Source organism: Vidua macroura, chromosome Z (genome assembly GCF_024509145.1).
Source record: "Vidua macroura isolate BioBank_ID:100142 chromosome Z, ASM2450914v1, whole genome shotgun sequence".
NCBI lineage: Eukaryota > Metazoa > Chordata > Aves > Passeriformes > Viduidae > Vidua > Vidua macroura.
The window spans coordinates 35,240,800-35,259,080 of NC_071611.1; the positions used below are offsets into that span (position 1 = coordinate 35,240,800).

The window sequence follows — 18,281 nt, forward strand, 5'->3', positions numbered from 1 at the left end:
TGGGAACTAGATTTCAATTTAAAATGGCTTTAGTAACTAAACTGAACAATTTCATCATAGTATTCTATCAGAGCTAGCTTTGAATGAAGGTTATTTGGAAGGTTGCATATTACTATGCCCTTAATCTGGGTTACTTATATGTGGATCTCCTGATACAGCATGCTTGTGTGCACTGCTTTCTGTACAATTCTGCATCTAATATTCTATATAGTAATAAAACAAAAAGTGATGTTTTTCTCACCTAATCCCAGATGATTACAAGGTAGACACCTGAATTTGAGCTACTCATCTCAAATGGTTTTTTTATGAACCTATTGATCTATTTCAGATATTCATATGTTTCTAAAAATCCTGACCTAAACTGTCTTGTCTATTAAAGGAGTCCATGCAATCAGTTTGAATGCAGACACCAACACTTTGCTAGTAAACTCCCACCTAAAATGCTAATGCAGGCCATTAAAAAAATCAGTAAATAATAAGAAAACCCACACTTACCCTATTCACCGGTAGCTTCACAATATGTGATCTATTACTAGAAATAACCCTGAAATAAGAAACAGATGTATTAGACGTAGTAACCAAACCAAACTTAAAAATGCTTTATGAATGGCCATCACAAAGCACCCAGCTGCATGCCTCTAAACCTATCAGATGGAAGTAGGCCAAACATAACTAGAAAATGAGATCAGAGGACACAGATGAGGTCCAGAAACAGTCCAGAATAACTGCAGTTGAAAATACCAACGTTAATTATTAGGCTGACCTTATACCACATTACACCAGTCAAGTGATTATTCATTACAAATGATAATTTAATAATTATTATCTCATGTGAATCAACTTTATACCATTGTAGAAGAGGATGTGCAAGCGGGTCTTGTTTATCCATCTGCTTCTTTATTTCCAAGTAAGGTGCCTAGAAAAGAGTAATTATGTTATTTCTAGGTTGAATTTTGTATGTTACATTGCCCATGATTTTATCTATTAAAATGAATACATTATTAGGTTTAAATCATAATTTTACTGATATACAGCCTAGCAGAGTTATAAATGTGTTTTGACAACAATAATTAATATAGCAATTATTTTCCCTAGAGTAAAATAATAAGCATATAATTAGCATCAAAATGACTATATTACAGCAAACATTGGTGATCTCAGGGAGAACAGAAGAAGACATCTATTTTTGTGTGGCTCTTGATTAAGAAATTGGACTTGAACTTCACAAAATTAAGTCTCTTAAAGAAACCCAAAATAATCCATTTGGTATTTTCAACTGTTTCAAGGTATAAATACCATGTCATATAATTTTTTTGAAAATTGTTCTTGATTTCAATCACAATGCAAAGCATCCCTTTAAAATTCATCAGTCTGAGAACTGTTTTAACATTTAAAAAAAACCAGAATGGTAATTATATTTTGTTTTTAAAAGATATCAAAAGAAATCACAGAAACACCTGATTTTTAAAATTTTTACAAAATGTTACACAAATTAACAAAAAAAAGGTGAATTTTAATTTTCAATTTATTTTATTCCTCTCTATAAATTCTTCACTCAAGAATCCCAAAGTAATTTGTTAATACACAGAGCAAGATTGAAAACTGTTGTGAGGATACGTTTATATAGCAGTTGGAAAAGCAAGATATATGGAAGGGATTTAAACAACAACTTATAATCAGCTGGGTTGTTTGGGAAAGGAGTATAAAAACAAGCAGAAATACAACCATCAGATATGCTATGAGAAATAATATCACAGTAAATCCAAGAGACCCAAGCTTCCAAGCCCCCAGCTATACTTAGTTGATAGAGAACTCCTCTATAATAGAAATATATATCATGTCATTCAGAATACCATTCAGAACATTGACACAAGATCAATTTCTTTTGCTTTGGAAGTAAAGTCTCTGGATTTGATATTTCCAGAAATGCAGCACTTGGTGATTACCTCATTACAATGTCTCATTCCGCTGTTATTATCTCTTATTTAGACTTCAAAATATCTGAGTTCTACTTCATTACTTTTATTTAATTGGCATTAGGGATAGGTTTGTTATTCTGAATAAACATTTCAATATCATTACAGTTATACAGGAAAGAGATGATACTATTGACTTCTCAACCCGACATATGCAGACAATACAAAGATCTTTCAAGTTCTAGAAACAGTGATTAAGTTAGGTAAACATTTTTAAATTTACCTGTGTCATCTCTCTGATGGAAGTGATACTGTCCAGTGCTTTCATGACTCGGTCATAGTTCTTCTTCTGATGTGGCATAAAATACACAAAGAGTATTAGTATTTGGCTCTAAAAAAACCTGAATTCTTTGAGTGTGTATAAAACCAAAGCTCAGAGAAATGTTGGGCAAACCAATTCTTTCAAACATTTCTAACCATTAGATTTCTTCCACAGACTCTCATTCATCATCCAGAAAAATTCCTTGAAAAAATATTGTTATGATCTTTCTTCTTTGAATTTCACTAGGATCTCCAAAACACTCAAAAAACCAGCTCATTTTTAAACAAATATTTGTAACTAAATGCAGTTATTTGGACAACATGGTCTTGAGGTAGATAATGGAATGACCCAAACAGATTTTAAATAAAATGCATATATATACAGATGTGTTTCCTTTGCTAGCAGGTCTATAAAACTTCATCGATCCTTCAGTGGTCCCTCTGCCTCACCCTTTGCTGACCTACTGCTTGGGAACCACTATCAGACACCTCCACCTGTACTGAGTGAACAAGCTAAACAGTCACCACTCCACAGCAGCTTCACTGTTCCCCATCTTTGGGTCTTGCCAACACATTGCAGAACACCTCAGCCTCTCCTGGCAAAGAACTCCTGCTAGCTGGCCTTTGTTCAGAAAGAGTGAAATGCATCCCAGTGCACGACATGCCAAGTTCTCCTCTACACCTTTGGGGAGATGGCTTTAGGGAGATGGGACATTCATGGCTTGAGAGCTTTCCTGAATGGCAGCATTTGGAGCCCAAGGAGCAGGTAAAGCAAGCACAATTCTTTATTTCATAATTGATGCTTGTACAAAACTCAACTATTAACATCTGATAAAATTACATACAAGGAAATAACTGCTTGCAGTGAGAAAATGAGATGACAGCAATGACACTACTAAGAATGAAAAGATGGACTGGAAATCCCCTGGCTTACATGACCTCTATCTCTCAAAGGTCATCTTTCATTTTGTGTCCAATGTGCACATTGAGAAAAAAAAACCAGAATATAAAATTTTGCATCTAGAATTTGTCTCTTAGAAGAGTTTCTTGGCTTTAACATAACCTACAATTTTGTCATGGTTTATGGATGGTATTCTCCAATTTACTGTTCCCACTGAGACCTAGCACTGCTCACTGTCCTCTTCCCTCTTCTCCTTCCACTTTCCCCCTGCTGTGGGATAGAGAATTGGGAGGAACAAAGGTAAAGATCACAGGTCGAGGTAAGAACAATCAGCTGAAAACAGCAACGAGATAAGAAAACCAGCAACAAACAATATCTATTGTGGTGTGTTTTCATTTATTATTGTTTTTAATAGTTGGTTCTGTACCCCCCCCCCCCGCCCCCAGGCATTGGTTCAGTCCCTGCTGTCAGTCCTCCCTCATTCCTACTCCTTGTTCCAGAGGATTCCCTGTCATTTATGTATCCCTCTATGCTTCATTGGTTTAGTTAAACTGTTCCCCTCCCCTGGAACTCTCTATTGGTTTAAACATTGTAATCCCCGCCTTATGTCCCTCCCTGCCACTCTACTATTGGTTCCTAGTCCCAAGTTCCACCCTAGCCCTGTCCCTAAAAACCCACTGCCTGGGCCTTTGCCTGGTTTTTGCCTCTGCTGGATATTCAAATTATGGACACTTTGCATAATAAACGATTCTCAGATAAGCAAGCAAGGCCTATCTCATTTTTTCTATGTTGATCGCTTGGTGTCTGCTTAGGAGATTTGGGGTCCCGGCAGAGGCGTTGCACCCCCCTTCAGTTGCTCACACCCAGCAGGCCGCTGCATGCCGCTGCTGCTGCACCGCAGCAAATATCCCAGTGCTCCCTCTGCCAAGTAAAATGGGAACTCTTTTCCCACTTTTTCCTGGTAGAGCCTCCCTTCCCCCTACTCCCAGAAATGATGTGAGGTGGTATAGCCTCTAGGTCTCAGTCATGCCCCATTCTGGCTACTGCAAAAATTAACCCTGTCCTGGCCAGAACCAGGACAAGTTTATATTCAAGTACTTTCTCAGAGACAATAAATAAAAAGATGCAAATTTTTGAAAACACACTTGTGCTATATTCTGGAACTGTATTACATAATAAAGGAGACTCCTCCATGAGAAGTCTTTGCTTTGAAATCTCATGTATCATTAATACCAAGCGATGACATAATTAAAGGTAGCTACTTACCCTGGGGTTAAAGGCCAGCATCTGAGGATCATTAGGATCAACTACAGAAGGATATGGCTCAAAAATGACAGCTTTCCTAGGTGATTCTAATGCAGACCGACACATAGATACTAACAGATCAACCACCTGGGGATAAAGAAAGACATATTTAATATGTTTATTCAAAATAAGTACTTTTATAAATACTTATAATGTATCTTCCAATCTGCCTTTTTTTTTTTTTTTTTACACATTATAGATATATTGTATTTCATTGTTACCTATATTGCCCAAACTGTGTTATCCACAGGAGATAGTTTAGGACTAAATTTTTTCCACTGACCTCAACAGAGCTTGCGTTCAGCCATGGCATATTATTCCATGTGCATATAAGTAGGACCAGTATCTGGTCCTAAAAGTATTACAACATCAAATATATTGCTTGATGTATTGCTTACTCTTGTGCACACGTGAATTCCTGTATCAAAGTTATTCACTAAGGAAATGAAATTGTGCTAGATCTGTGTATCTCTGTAGAGACATGCCAGTAAAAACTTCACTCAAGAACAAGGCATAGTCTGTCAAATCTGCACCACTTTCTGCTCTTCTCCTGAAGACTGTAATCACAGAAACACTTGAAAACATTGCTTCTGCTAAACCCAGAATACTGCAATGATTTAACAGTCATCTGCACAGCTCATACTGGGGCATCATCTTCTTTCCATCCTGTTGTACAAAATGACAACACTTCTTTGAGTATCTTTGATTTTCACAATTTCTCCCCAGGACTGTGCATGTAATGTGCACATAGATGTGTGTACATAAGTATATATACCACTTAGACACAGATTCCCATGTAATTGTTTCAAAATACATAATTCAGAGGTTAAAAATAGAGCACAGCAATAACAAAACACCAGAGAATGCAGCTTTCTGGCCACTCTGAAATATAAATCCAGCTCATAATGAAATCCAAAAATGCTACATTAAAAAGTAGCTGCAGATTAACTAATTTCCTCATATTTTTTCTGTGCCTTCTGAAAACATTCCTGTGTGAAAACAACTTTTCCACAAAATAAAGGAAAAGCTGAGACAAGCTGGAGTTAGTAGATATTCCTTGTTCCCCCCACAACTCCACACAGATCAGATCTCATCTCACAGCTCACACTCATCTAGAAGATTTTCTACATCTGTCACTGTATCTGATCATTTGCATGGAAAAAAATGACAGCCCTTTAGAAAACCAGAATGAAAATAAGAATAATGATGGAAGGGGAAAAAGAACTGTGCTGTGGTGAGTCATATAGCTGCCATTCTCCTCCTCTGCTTCTTCAGCATTAATCAACAATTTTCTCTGTCAGTTTTAATATATTCTGTTAGTTCCAGTTACTAAATATCTAGTATATATTGAAAAATGAAATTACTTAAATAATGATCCCTTCCCCAATGGTGCTCTGATTACTTTCCAGTTTATACTATCGGTATGTGAGATGAATATTCTGGAATACAGCATATGCCCTAGCATTTACAAAGGAGATCAGCAACCAGATCAGGCAGCAGACTTGTCCCTGTGTAAATGTATTACCGTGAAATTGAGCATGAGTTCATCCTACTTCTGAGAAGCACTTCTTAGTCTGCTGTCGCAAAACACTCCTAGGGAAGAGCTGTTTGAGTCCCCAGTTCTTTGGATGCAGAGACTCAAAGCTATCTTGCTTTATGATCTACATGATGGTACACTGTCTTAAAACTGGCACAGTTCGACTCAGAGACCATCCCTAAGCCCTCCTTTAAACAGTTGACTCCTAGATTGTTTCCAGCTCTGCCTTTTTTTTGCACCTGATTTCCCCTGAGGTCATTGTTTTGAGTTGATGCAATGCAAAACAACTTAAACTGAGAGGTAAATCTAATAGAAGCCCTAATAACAGAGCCTTGCATATGCATTCCTAGGGAATAGGAAGTGCTGTGGGTCTAGCAGATGTCCTTAAAACTGGGCATGAACTCCTCCTCAACTGGAGGTAATGAAGTAAGTAAGAATTAAAATAGTTGCATGAAGGACAAGAACAACACTTGCTGATGACAATTCCTCTTACAACATCAATCCCTGACACAGTGCCTTTCACTCTCAAGACACTCTTTAGCAGGAGTAGGAGCTATCAAGGAATCAGTCATCTAATTTTCAAGCATTTTGCCTACATGACTAATACAAGACAACCTGAATTCAGGATGGAAAGTTTTAGAAAGTACAATCACTTATTAATTAAGGAGAAGCCATTGGATTATTTGGAATGACAAAATAGGGCTGCACACCTCAGGAAACTGGCTGAAAGCACAAAAGACAAGATAGAATATGATTTCTAATGATGGGAACCTTCACTGGACAAAATGATTTGGAAGAGGATTAATCAGACAAAATGTGAACACATACCTTTTACTCGTCAGCCTAAGCTTGCTAGGCTGTTAGAGAAATAACCACTGTGCTGACAGTCTTTGCCAGGATTCACACTGTACTAAACAAAAAGAGCTCAGATGGATCAAACTCTAGAATTGATGCATTTTTTCTGCAAACAGGAATGGGGAGCTCAGTCAGATCCAATACAGTGAGCTGGCTGCAATGCTATCTAGTGATACTAGATAGAAGTGAAACTTTGCAGAATTTAGCTACCTAGGTCCAATGGGACAACAGACAAAACCCCTTATCTAACTCTTTTAAGCACTCTTAAGGTTGTAATCACTTCAGAATTCTACAGTAAAGCTCTGTAAACGTAGAGGTACTCCAGAGATCTATAGCAAGCTCTGCACCTGCCTGCAACACTGATACATAAAACAGAGTGAGGGTTAACCAGGGCCACCTCTCCTTTACTTAGTCAGCTCTAGTTAAAAAAGCTCATCACGAGTTCTTTACTAATTTTAGGAAAGCAACCTTCCAGCTGTTCAAAGACTTAATTCAATAGGATGCCCTGGAAAACCATTTTCAGGGACAAGGGAGCAGATCAGAGCTGGCAGATATTTAAGAATGCCTTCCCTAGAGTGCAAGGGCTCTCAATCCCCATGTGCAGGAAATCAGGAAAGGAAGACAACATGGCAGCATGGATGACTCCAGATCTGCTGGTAAGACTAAAAGGAAAGAAGGAAATGCACAGGCAAGGGATGCAGGGATAGATATTCTAGGAAGAATATAGGGACATAGCCTGTTTGTGTCAGGATGGGGTGAGGGAGGCCAAGGTGCAACTGGAGATGAACTTGACAAGAGGTGCAAAGAATAACGAAGAGGCTTCTGAAGGCATGTGAGACAGAAAAGGAAGGTCAAAGAAATTGCACACTGTTGTATTCCGGGTTGGTTCAGTTAGGGGATTTAATAAATGTTGATTAGTCGGTTCTATGTACCCCCATTTCCTCCCCACAATGGTTCGCTCCAGGTTGTTTACCATAGGAGCTCTTACATGTCCATCTTATAGCCACCCCCTGTTTATTCCTGAAAGTTCTGTATCAATCACCCCATCCTTGCAATCCCATTTGTCCCAGAACACTGTACCCACCTCTGTTACATTCCCGTAGGTTGCTGTAATCCACGTCACTCCCCTGTTGTCTGTCCCTATTGGGCGAGGGGGATTTCAGTCCCTGTCTGCCCGCCCCCTATTTAACCCCATGCCTCCTTTGTTCAGTCGCCATTTTGTTCTCGTGCGTGACCTGGGAACAGCAGCTCCAGCCACCGCAGCGGCCACGCAGGAAATAAACGTTCTCAACCATGCAGGCAAAGTGTGCCTTCTCTTGTCCCTTTGCTTCCTCTCAGCGTACGGCTACGAAAGCTGCAGTACCCATGCCGGAGCACTCAGCCCTAGAGCCTCCCTGCATGCAGTAGCTTCAGTCTCACCAAAAGGCAGCGCCTAGCTGGGTGCCCTAGCTGACCAAGACCAGAGCGAAGAGCAAAAGCCGCAGCACCCCTCTTTGAACACGACTGGCAAAATGGTAACTGCAGATAATGAGAAGACCAAGGAACTTGACAGCTTTTTGCTTGTCTTCAATGGCAATCTCCCCTTCACACACCTCTCGAGTTGATGAAGCTCAAGACAGAAAGTAGGGAAGCAAAGTGCTTCCCACTGTCAGTGAAGATTAGATTTGAGAGCCCCTGAGGAATGTGAACATAGAAAGGTCTATGGGATCTTATAAGACGCATCTCAGAATCCTGAGGGAACTGGCTGATAGAGTTGCCAAGCTACTCTATGCCAGCTCAAAAGGCATGGCAGTCAGGTGACTGGAAAAAGGGAAATACTGCACCTATTTTTAAAAAGGGTAGAAAAGAGGGCCCTGGAAACTACAGACCTGTCACCTCTGTGCTTGGGAAGATTATAGAACAGCTCCTCCTGGAAGCTGTGATAAGGCACATGGAGGACAGGGAGGAGATTCAGGACAGCCAGCATAGCTTCACTGAAGGCAAGTCCTGCCTGACCAACTCAGTGGCCTTCTGTGATGGAGTGACCAAATCAGTAGACAAGGGAAGGACTACAGATGTCATTTATATTCTGTAAAGTCTTTAAAACAGTCTCTCCCAACATCCTTCTCTCGAAATTCGAGAGAGATCAATTAGATGTTTCCAGCTCTAGGGTCCCCAATATAAGAAAGAGCTACACCCATTGGAGCAAATCCAGAGGAAGGCCACAAAAATGATCAGAAGACTGGAATGCCCTCCTGATGAAGACAGGCTGAAACAGCTGGAGTTGTTCAGCCTGTAGACGAGAAGGCTTTTGGGAAACTTTATTGCAAACCTTTAACAAGATAGGGAAAATCTTTTTCGCAGAACCTGCTGTGATAGGATCAGAGGTCAAGGTTTTATAATGAAGGAGGGAGATACAGATTAGATATAAAGAAGATTTTTACAGTGAGAGTAATGGAACACTGACACATGATAGATGCCCCATCCTTGGAAACATTCAAGGTCAAGTTGGACAGGACTCTGAGGAACCTGATCTAGTTGAAGTTGTCCTGGCTTATGGCAGGGCATAGGACTACATGACCTTCACAGCTCCCTTCCAACTCCAGTTATTCTATGAGTCTATGATTCTAAATATATGTGTAATGTAATATGTGCCTAAATTAAAAAAATTAAATGCTCACAGGACTTCAGGCTGAGAAAGAGGTGGGGCTTCATCTGCACACCTCCTTCGATTTCTTACAAGCCTAAACTGTTATCCCAAGAGTCGGTATCTAGAGGTTACAAATCCAGTGGTCTTCAGACATCAGATGAAGAACTGCTGTTCTGATTCCACAGTCATATTCTTAAGTGAGGAAGCTGATCTACAGTGTTGCAACTTTCTGACTTTGAGGATATGCTCATGGTTGTATTCAGGCACCTACCTGAATAGTTTCTTTCCAGTGACTATACTCACTAGTGCTAGTTAAATAAACTGAAGATTTGCCCTTCGAAAATACCCATGCTGCTTACGATGTAGAAGCACAGTAACCAGAAAATTGGATTCAAATACACTTTTCCTTAAGATGTGCAGGCTTTTACCGTAAGATCTTAAAGGGACCTTAAACATGAGATCTTTTAACCTTTTTTTTTTTAATGAAACATTAGGTTAGTGATTCAGAAGTGTAATTTAAAATACTTTAAGAAAACAATGATAGGGTTATAACTACATCAATAACTGAATTTAGAGTCAGAAAGCAGGCTTATATTAAATTTCTGATCCTTGACTAAAAGGAAGAACCCTATGTAGTAATATCAGTAAGGATTTTCCCACTGCTATATAATGATCAAAACAACAGATGTTCAGTGGATCCCTGCATCCCAAGATCATGAACAGGAAGTAACTTATTAATTGCATGAGAGTAGTAATGGCTCATTAGGTGAATTATCTCCAAATTACAATGGCTGCCTTTATTAACAACCCGGGTGACCTAATTGAATACAACAGGGCACAAAAACAGTTATTCTAATTACATGGAAGTAAAACAATGGAAACACCTCATTAATACTATTTGAATACACCATGCATAAATGAGTGCATTTACAGCTATAACAATAGACAAATAAATAATACTTACCAAACAGTACTCATATGGTGCATACAAGTCAAAACACATAATGGAAGAGACAGAAAGGACTGAGTAAACTACAGAAAACATTAGATAATCCTACCTGTGCCCCAGTTGCAATTTCATCAGCAGCTTCGTTCATCACTCCTAATGTTTGGAAAGCAAATACACAGAGTTCCCGTTCACAAACAGTAGGCTATATAAAGAAAGAAAGTTAATTTTATTTCTGTTCTAATTTGAGTTCTTGCTTTTAGCATGTTATGACCTACAACAAAACCCTAATTAATGCTAATTATTCATATATTAACTGCAGCATTAATTTTAAATAATTTATACTTATCAATTATTGAGGAAGATACATTAGAGAAACATTTTAATAACCTGAAGAGCAAAAGTGAAGAACTCTAAAAACTTGTAAGTACTCAGAGAGGCTAAATTTAAAATAAATCCTAACACAGTTAGAAAACCAAAATTACAGGCATAGTACTCAAATGTTCTTAAGACTATCTATCTGAAAAGTTCCTACATAATTAATCGTAATAGAGAACAAATCCTGCTGCTAATGGAAGCAGATTTATTCTTCATAGCTTCTTACACTGCTGTTCAGAACACACATAAAAATCAGATCTGGAAGACAAGTTTCTTGAAGAGGCTATGTTTAATTTTTGACAATTTAACAAATCATTGGTAGACTATAAGAAAATCCATTACATTTTTACAGCATGAAGACCATATTTTGAAGAGTACTTATTTTAAGAAATAAAGACACTTCAAGTCTTTTTTCAGGTATTAAATAATAAAACTCCCTACTTTTTGAACCAACTTTTGCCTATTAAAAAATAATTCACAATGTCATCACAAATAAAAAAACGTTATCTAAACTGCATATTGAGTGAGAACTGAACATTTTGCCTTCATAAAGCAAACAAAGCAGAAACAAAAAGGAATGCAGCTTTAGGTAACAAAAATAGGCATGTCTTCGTGGGCTTCCTAACTATTTACAACCCTTACAGCAATTCCATCTTATTTACTGAAAGATAATTAGCAGACCAATTTTATAAATGCTCAAGTAATATCACATCATGATTTGTTACAAGTATTCAAAATGAACAAGTAATTGAAAGAAATACTAATTAAAACCTTCCTTAAAATTACCCAATAAACACTACCTGTTATGACAATGCTGAAAACAATCAAAAATACTTCCTGGATACTATTTATTTGAATGAATAGGATTAAATCCTAGCTCACTGAAACTTAAACTTATCTTTGTAACTGAAAGTTCTGAGTCTAGTGATCACAAGTACAAAAGCATTTGTAGTAGTATGCTTTGAAGTTCAAACCACTGCCTCTACAAAGCACTTGCAGAAATGAAAAAATTAATTAAACACACAAAGAAAACCTAAAATTTAGCTGAATCCTGTTTCAGGCAACACCTTTGCCAGTAATAAGCATATTGTTGTTCTTCAATCACTTGCTTTGCAGCATTTGCTGGGTTTCAAAGCAATAAACATCTGAAATCTTCTGGACTGATAACAGTCTCACTTAATTTGCTTTACAAGAGCTATCGTCTTTCAAATCTGATAATGTCACCCATTTGATTTAGTTTATCTGTCATATTACATTGCATTAGGCAGCAGATGAAGCCAAACACAATCAAATTCATTGTGCCATGGCAAGCTGGACAAGAAGTATCTATTACTGTCATTATTCTTGGGTTTTCCTCACTTAGAAGATGGTTAAATCATTTGTTCAGTGGGGTAACTATCAAAATCAAGAGAATACAGAAGCTTCCTTTATTTCAAAGCAAGGAATAACTCTGGAATACCTGAACAATCTAAATTTGGCCATGCTTGTCATGAAGAAAACTTGTAAGAAAATACTTATTTTTGATATTTTGTTTAGTCTCAGCAAAGTAAATTATCTTGAAACTAAATGATGGTAAAGGAATACACAATTTGTCACCATTTCTCTTTTTTCTGCTCCTTTGTTATGATCCCAGAGTTGTCTGAGCATCTGAAGAGGAAAGTCAGGAAAACAGATATTGCAATTATGCTTGACTTTGGAAATTTTTTTGGTGTCTTTTTGGTTTTGGTAGGGTGTTTTTTTGTGGGGTTTTCTTTTGTTTTGTTTGTGGGGTTTTTGTTTTGTTGTATTTTGTTTTTTTGGGAGCATGGGTTATTTGTTTTGGGTTTGTTTTTTTTTTTTTTTTTTGTCTCAGGCTGACACTAGACAACTCTAGATATAAGGACAAGCAAGACAGCAGAATTTCAGCCCTGAAGTGGAACAGATACTTCTGTTAGGATCAATACAATTTTTCTCATTTTGTGTATTTGATGAACCTTCCTGTCCACTATGAATTTTGTCAAAACAGTAAAATGGGGAAAATAATCCCAACCCTATAGCTAAAGGGACATTTCAACAGTCTGTCTTCATGTATCCAGTCTGGATGCCTTTTAGCCCACCCTATAGTCATTTTAAAAGTACTTTTGAATTCTGTTTCTGAAATTCTCTCAATTTACCAAAATAAGATGTTTTTAACTTAAATTTCCCACAGGTGTTAGCAATGTATTCCAAGAGACATTGGTATGGCCATTTCAATGTCCTCTACTCCAGTCACTAGTTAAGCTCAACCATTTGTATTGTTTAAATCTTTACAAAATGAAAATACTAGCTTGCATAGGAAGCAAATGTTTGAGGGAGTCTTGTTTGTCACACTGTGACTTACCTATTCAGTGTTAAATTTCCTTACTTATGTTTTGCCTGCAATTGTGCATGCTAGAACCAATGAAAAGATATGAAAACTAAGTTAATAAATCAATTCTAGAAGGCAGAGTTTAAAGAAAAACACAAGCTTTACGGGGAAACTGAGATTCAAGGCTGTTCCTACTCTGCTGCTAATGTTTTGCATATTGATTGTGTGTTTCCCTTTGTATGGTGTCCACTCTGCTCTTGTCATAGGATGCGAGCCTTTGGGATGGGAACAGTATTGCTCTGACTTCAGATCTTAAATATGAGAAATGTCCCTAGCCACACTAAACAAACAAGAACATCATTGGCACATCTATAAAAGCTATGTTGTTCCAATGTCATCTTTGGATACTCTTACTGTGATTCATTTATATGTAACATTCAACAAGCTAAACTTTCTAAGAATTTTTATGTCTACTTGAAATGTTCAGTTATTATGTTCTTACTGATACGGAATTCACAGCCACAAATGTACAGATGAATTACCTTTTCTTGGATTACTATCTCCCGTTGTTTTCAAGGGGAAAATACACAACAAAATAGGGCTTTGACACCTATTTATTTCTGAATATGAATTTCATCCTAGGTGTACACAGTTCCACAGATTACAACCACCACCTTGAGTATACAAGCTGACTGGCTGGGGGACTTTGTTGCTTCCTGAAGAAGGCAACTGTAGTTCCTCTCAGCAACAGCAGCTACCAGGGTCTCACATAGACTTTATTTTTTCTCTTGAAGATAGAAAAATTAGCATAAAGCCATTGGTCTTTACAGAACTACTAGCTAAGTAAAGATCATTAGGTGCTAAAACACTATTAGGAGGATCATTATTCCAGTGGGGAAAAAACAGAAAAAAATAAGACATGGGCAGTTAACATGAGACTGCAAATGCTTGGAGGCAGAAGACAATGACAGAACCAGAGAGCATCTTCTGAGTGTTTGAAGTTTTCAGACTTTTCCTTTAGCCACCCCCATTCTTTGCATGATCAGTAGCTCCCACCCAACTGCTGCTGTGATGAAAAAAACACAGAGTTCCTACGTGTTAGAATGCAAATGTCATTTCTTTCTGCAGTGACTGAGACTAGCAGACACACAAACCACCTACACACTATGACATATCCCAGTTCCTGGACTAATACACTACCTAAAATGTTTTCTAGACATTCTTTCAATTTGCAAAAGCTGAAACTTTCATAGTCTATATCGATCTAGCAGCTTTCTAATGTGGGCTGCAGCTGTGCTCAAAGCAAAGTGTCACGCTTTCCTGTGTTCTGAGGGATATCACACAGACACTAAAGAGGCTGTAACATGACTTACACACCTAAAAACTATTGATCTAACAGGAGATACTTCAGGAGGCAAGACTCATTGCCTGACATACAGCAAATGTAATAAATGGTGAAGGTGAAACCATTAGTGACCATCCCACTTTTCTTAATGAAAGCAACAGATGAGGAGACAAAATGGAACTTCAAATCTCTGTTCTGTTTCCTACTTTCCACCATGCCAAGTCTTTGTTTTACTATAAGGTAAACTCTCTGAATAGTTTATCAGTATTCATATGTTTCATGGAACACACTGTTCAAAGACATGGGAGATACCACAGTGATGATCAGATATAACCTGAAGAAAGATGAGAGTAGTCTGTAGCTGAGTAAGAAATGTCGCTTGTTCTGTTTGGTTTTGTTTTGCCTGATACAAATTTTATTTTCTGGGTTTTTGGGTTTTTTTTTTTTTTTTGGTTTTTTGGGGATTTTTTCTGCATCTTACACACTTTCAAAAATATATTTTTACTTCACAGATACAGTGAAAAAAAAGGTGAATAAAAAAGCTTTATATAATAAAAAAAGGTAAATAAAAAAGCTTATAGAATGCTAGATGGGGATGCTGGATTTGGTGACTACTTGGCAACAGGAAAAGCTATACTGCAGTCATTTTACTCTGTCAGTAAAATATAAATTATTTGAAATCTATTAACATACAGGTTGTAGCTGAAAGGCTTTTTTCATAAAAAGAGATAAAAACAGCCTATATTGTGGCATAAGTATTAGAAAGACCACAGTGTTACTCCACAAAAATCTTGGAATTCCATAAGCATCTTGGCTTAACTCCAGTTGACTAAACATATTTGTACGCCTATACTTTTCTCCACAGTTCAATGGTGTTTATTCTATTCAAAAAATTTCCCAGGACTAAGCAGCATACTCAATGCTCCTGTGTTTTCAGTGGTGTCTAAGACTCTTGTATGCAAAGCACAGAGAAATACAAGACCTCTTCAAGTCAACAAGAATCCACAAAGGGCAAGATTTCACCCATAGTAAATAAAACATAACTGAGAACACTTTGAGACAAAAAGAAAAAAAAATTAAAAATCAAGCTTACTGATGGAAAAAAAAGTATCAGAATTACAGGACAGTGCTTATTTTTACAGCTAAATAATAAGAACAGGTATTTCAGATACGACTTTATGATATTTTACTGTTCATATTTTATGGGGAAAACAAACTGCAGAAATGTATGCTGTACAAATTTCAAATAAACTAGCTGTAATATTTAATTTTGTTGATTTTTTTTACTAATCCTTTCTTTGTTCTAAGGAGGTCTCAGTCTGAGGTTTCAACACAAGATGGCACTCTATGGAGACTTCTTTACTGAAAAGAGAAAAACTGATACACAGATTGTCTTTTATTTACCTTATTGAATATATTCTGAGATTATTTTATTCTATATAATTGTCCCACAGGTGTCTAAAACCCATTCAGTCATGCTGTTCTGTTAATGGCCTTAGTATTTGCAAATGAGGAATTTGGGAAGGCGCAGTACAGCAAGATAGACATCAGCTTTGCAAATTACACTATGTAAAAGCTGAATAAGATCAAAGAATTATAGAAAGATTGAGGTTGGCAAGAATCCCCATGGGTCATCTAGTCCAACATCCCTGCTCAAGCATGGTCACCCAGAGCCAGCTGCCCTGAACAGACAGCTTTTGAATTTCTCTATGGAAGTGAACTCCACAACTTCTCTGGACAACTTATTCCTATGCACAGTCACCTTCAGAAAAGGTGAAAAAGGTAAAAAGTGTTTCCTGTTGTTCCACTGAAACCTCCTGTGTTTCAGATTGTATCCTCTGTCCCTTATCATGCCACCACGTAAAGGGCCTGGCTCCATCCTTTTTGCACCCTTCCTTCAAATATTTATAGACATTAGTGAGATCCTGCCTGTGCCTTCTTTTTTCCAGGCTCTCAGCCTTTCCTCCTGTGTGATGTGCTCCAGCCCCTTTAATCATCTTAGTGACCTTTCACTGGACTTTCTCCAGTAGCACCATCCTTTTCTCGTGCTCAGGAACACAGAACAAGCATAGTGTGGCCTCACCAGGGCTGTGTGCAGGGGCAGGATCACATCTCTCCACACACATAGACAATTCTACTGTTTAATATAGCCTTCCATACCACAAGTGCACATTGCTTTCTCATGTCCAAGCTGGTGTCCTTTTCTGTCCAAGCCAAGCTGCTTTCCAGCTGGCTGGCCCCCAGCATACACTGGTGCCTGGGTTTGTTCCTCCCCACCTTCAGGACTTTGCATTTCTCCTTGCTGAACTGCATGATGTTCCTGGCATACCACTGGCTCCAGGCTGTCGAGGTCCCTCTGAATGGCACCCATCACTCTGGAGTACTGCACACTTCTCCCATTTTTTCCATCATGTGCAAACTGTCTGAGGATACACTCTGCACCATCGTCTTGGTGATTAATGAAGGTACTAAACAGGACTGGACCCACTACTGACCCCTGGGGTACACCACTGAGTTGCTCACCTCTTAAGTAGACTTTACCCAGCTGAACACCACACTTGAGGCCCAGACATACAGCCAGTTTTCAGACTACCTCACCATCTCCTCAATCAGCCCACCCATCAACAACTTGTCTAAAAGGATCTCATGGCAGACATTGTCAAAAGCCTTACTCACATTCAGGCAGACAGTATCCACTGCTCTCCCCTCATCTACCAGACCAGTCACTTCCTCAAAGAAGTTTAATCAAGTCAGTCAAATATGAATTCCCAGTAGTGAAACCATGCTGATTCTTTGTGAAGATTTTTTGTCCTTAATGTGCCTGAAGATGGTTTTGAGGCTTAGCTGCTTCATCACCTTCCTACAGATCAAGGTGAGGGTGACCAGGGTGGAGTTTTCTGGATCCTCTCCTTCTTGCCCTTCTTTAAAAGAGGACTGACATTTTCTTTACTCCAGTCTTCAAATATGATATCACATTTTTATTACACTTCTTTTAATCAGATCCTTAAATATAATAACCACTTTTGTTAATGACTCATGATCTTATTATATTAAATGTTTGTAATAAAAGTACATGCTGAATTCCTAAAACTACTTATTTCTCTACTGTTACAGCAGCAGAACTGTTGCATTATTAAAATGCAACTTAGTTCTTTCCTAGAATATTCTAGTAGTAATAAAAGGAAGACTTTCATAAAGCATTAAGAGAAGTAAATAGCCATCTAACATTGAACCAAATAATCCTTAGGTTTCTTTATTACATTCTTAAATCTGCTTTGGAAAATACATGTTTTAGCTAGATGAACCGAAGCAGATGGTTGAAAAGGACCATTAGAAGTCAGTCAGTACTTTTATTCTCTCATACACCACTAACTTTATCTGAACTTTATCCAAAATTTTAGATAAAGCTAAAGTAGGTTTTTCCTAAAGCTTTATCGAGCATTGTAAGAGGCTGCTCAGAGTGGCTGTGCAGTCTCCATCCTTGGAGATCTTCAAAAGCCAGTGCAAGACAGTGGATGAAACAAATTCCATTTTCAGGAATTTTTCACTAGAGACATGCCCCATGCAAGAATCTATCAGTACTTCAGAATGGGTTTTGTGGAAGTCATTCCACTTTCCTAAGTTAGTTTCTAATATCTAATCTAATATTGTAGTTTGAAAGAAATCAGGATAATTTATGTAACCATTTAAACAATACAGATGTGAATGAACTACCAACTGTTTGAAAATGTTAGGGGAAAAAAAGCATTTCACAATGTTATTGAAACAATCCAAATCTAGCCATTAATTACAAACAAATAATTTTCCATTCTCACTCATCTA

General features: G+C 37.8%; 1 protein-coding gene across 2 annotated transcripts in view; it reads right to left on the reverse strand.

Annotated features, from left to right (window-relative positions):
- Positions 1–18,281, reverse strand: part of PARP8 (poly(ADP-ribose) polymerase family member 8) — a 118,276-nt gene that overhangs the window by 10,251 nt on the left and 89,744 nt on the right. For both annotated transcript variants that reach the window (XM_054003346.1, XM_054003345.1), the window contains exons 15-19: positions 10,523–10,615; positions 4,405–4,530; positions 2,200–2,265; positions 849–916; positions 496–544 (exon numbers count right to left, since the gene is read on the reverse strand). In XM_054003346.1, coding sequence (XP_053859321.1) covers positions 496–544; positions 849–916; positions 2,200–2,265; positions 4,405–4,530; positions 10,523–10,615 — 402 coding nt within the window. The remainder of the gene's footprint in view (positions 1–495; positions 545–848; positions 917–2,199; positions 2,266–4,404; positions 4,531–10,522; positions 10,616–18,281) is intronic.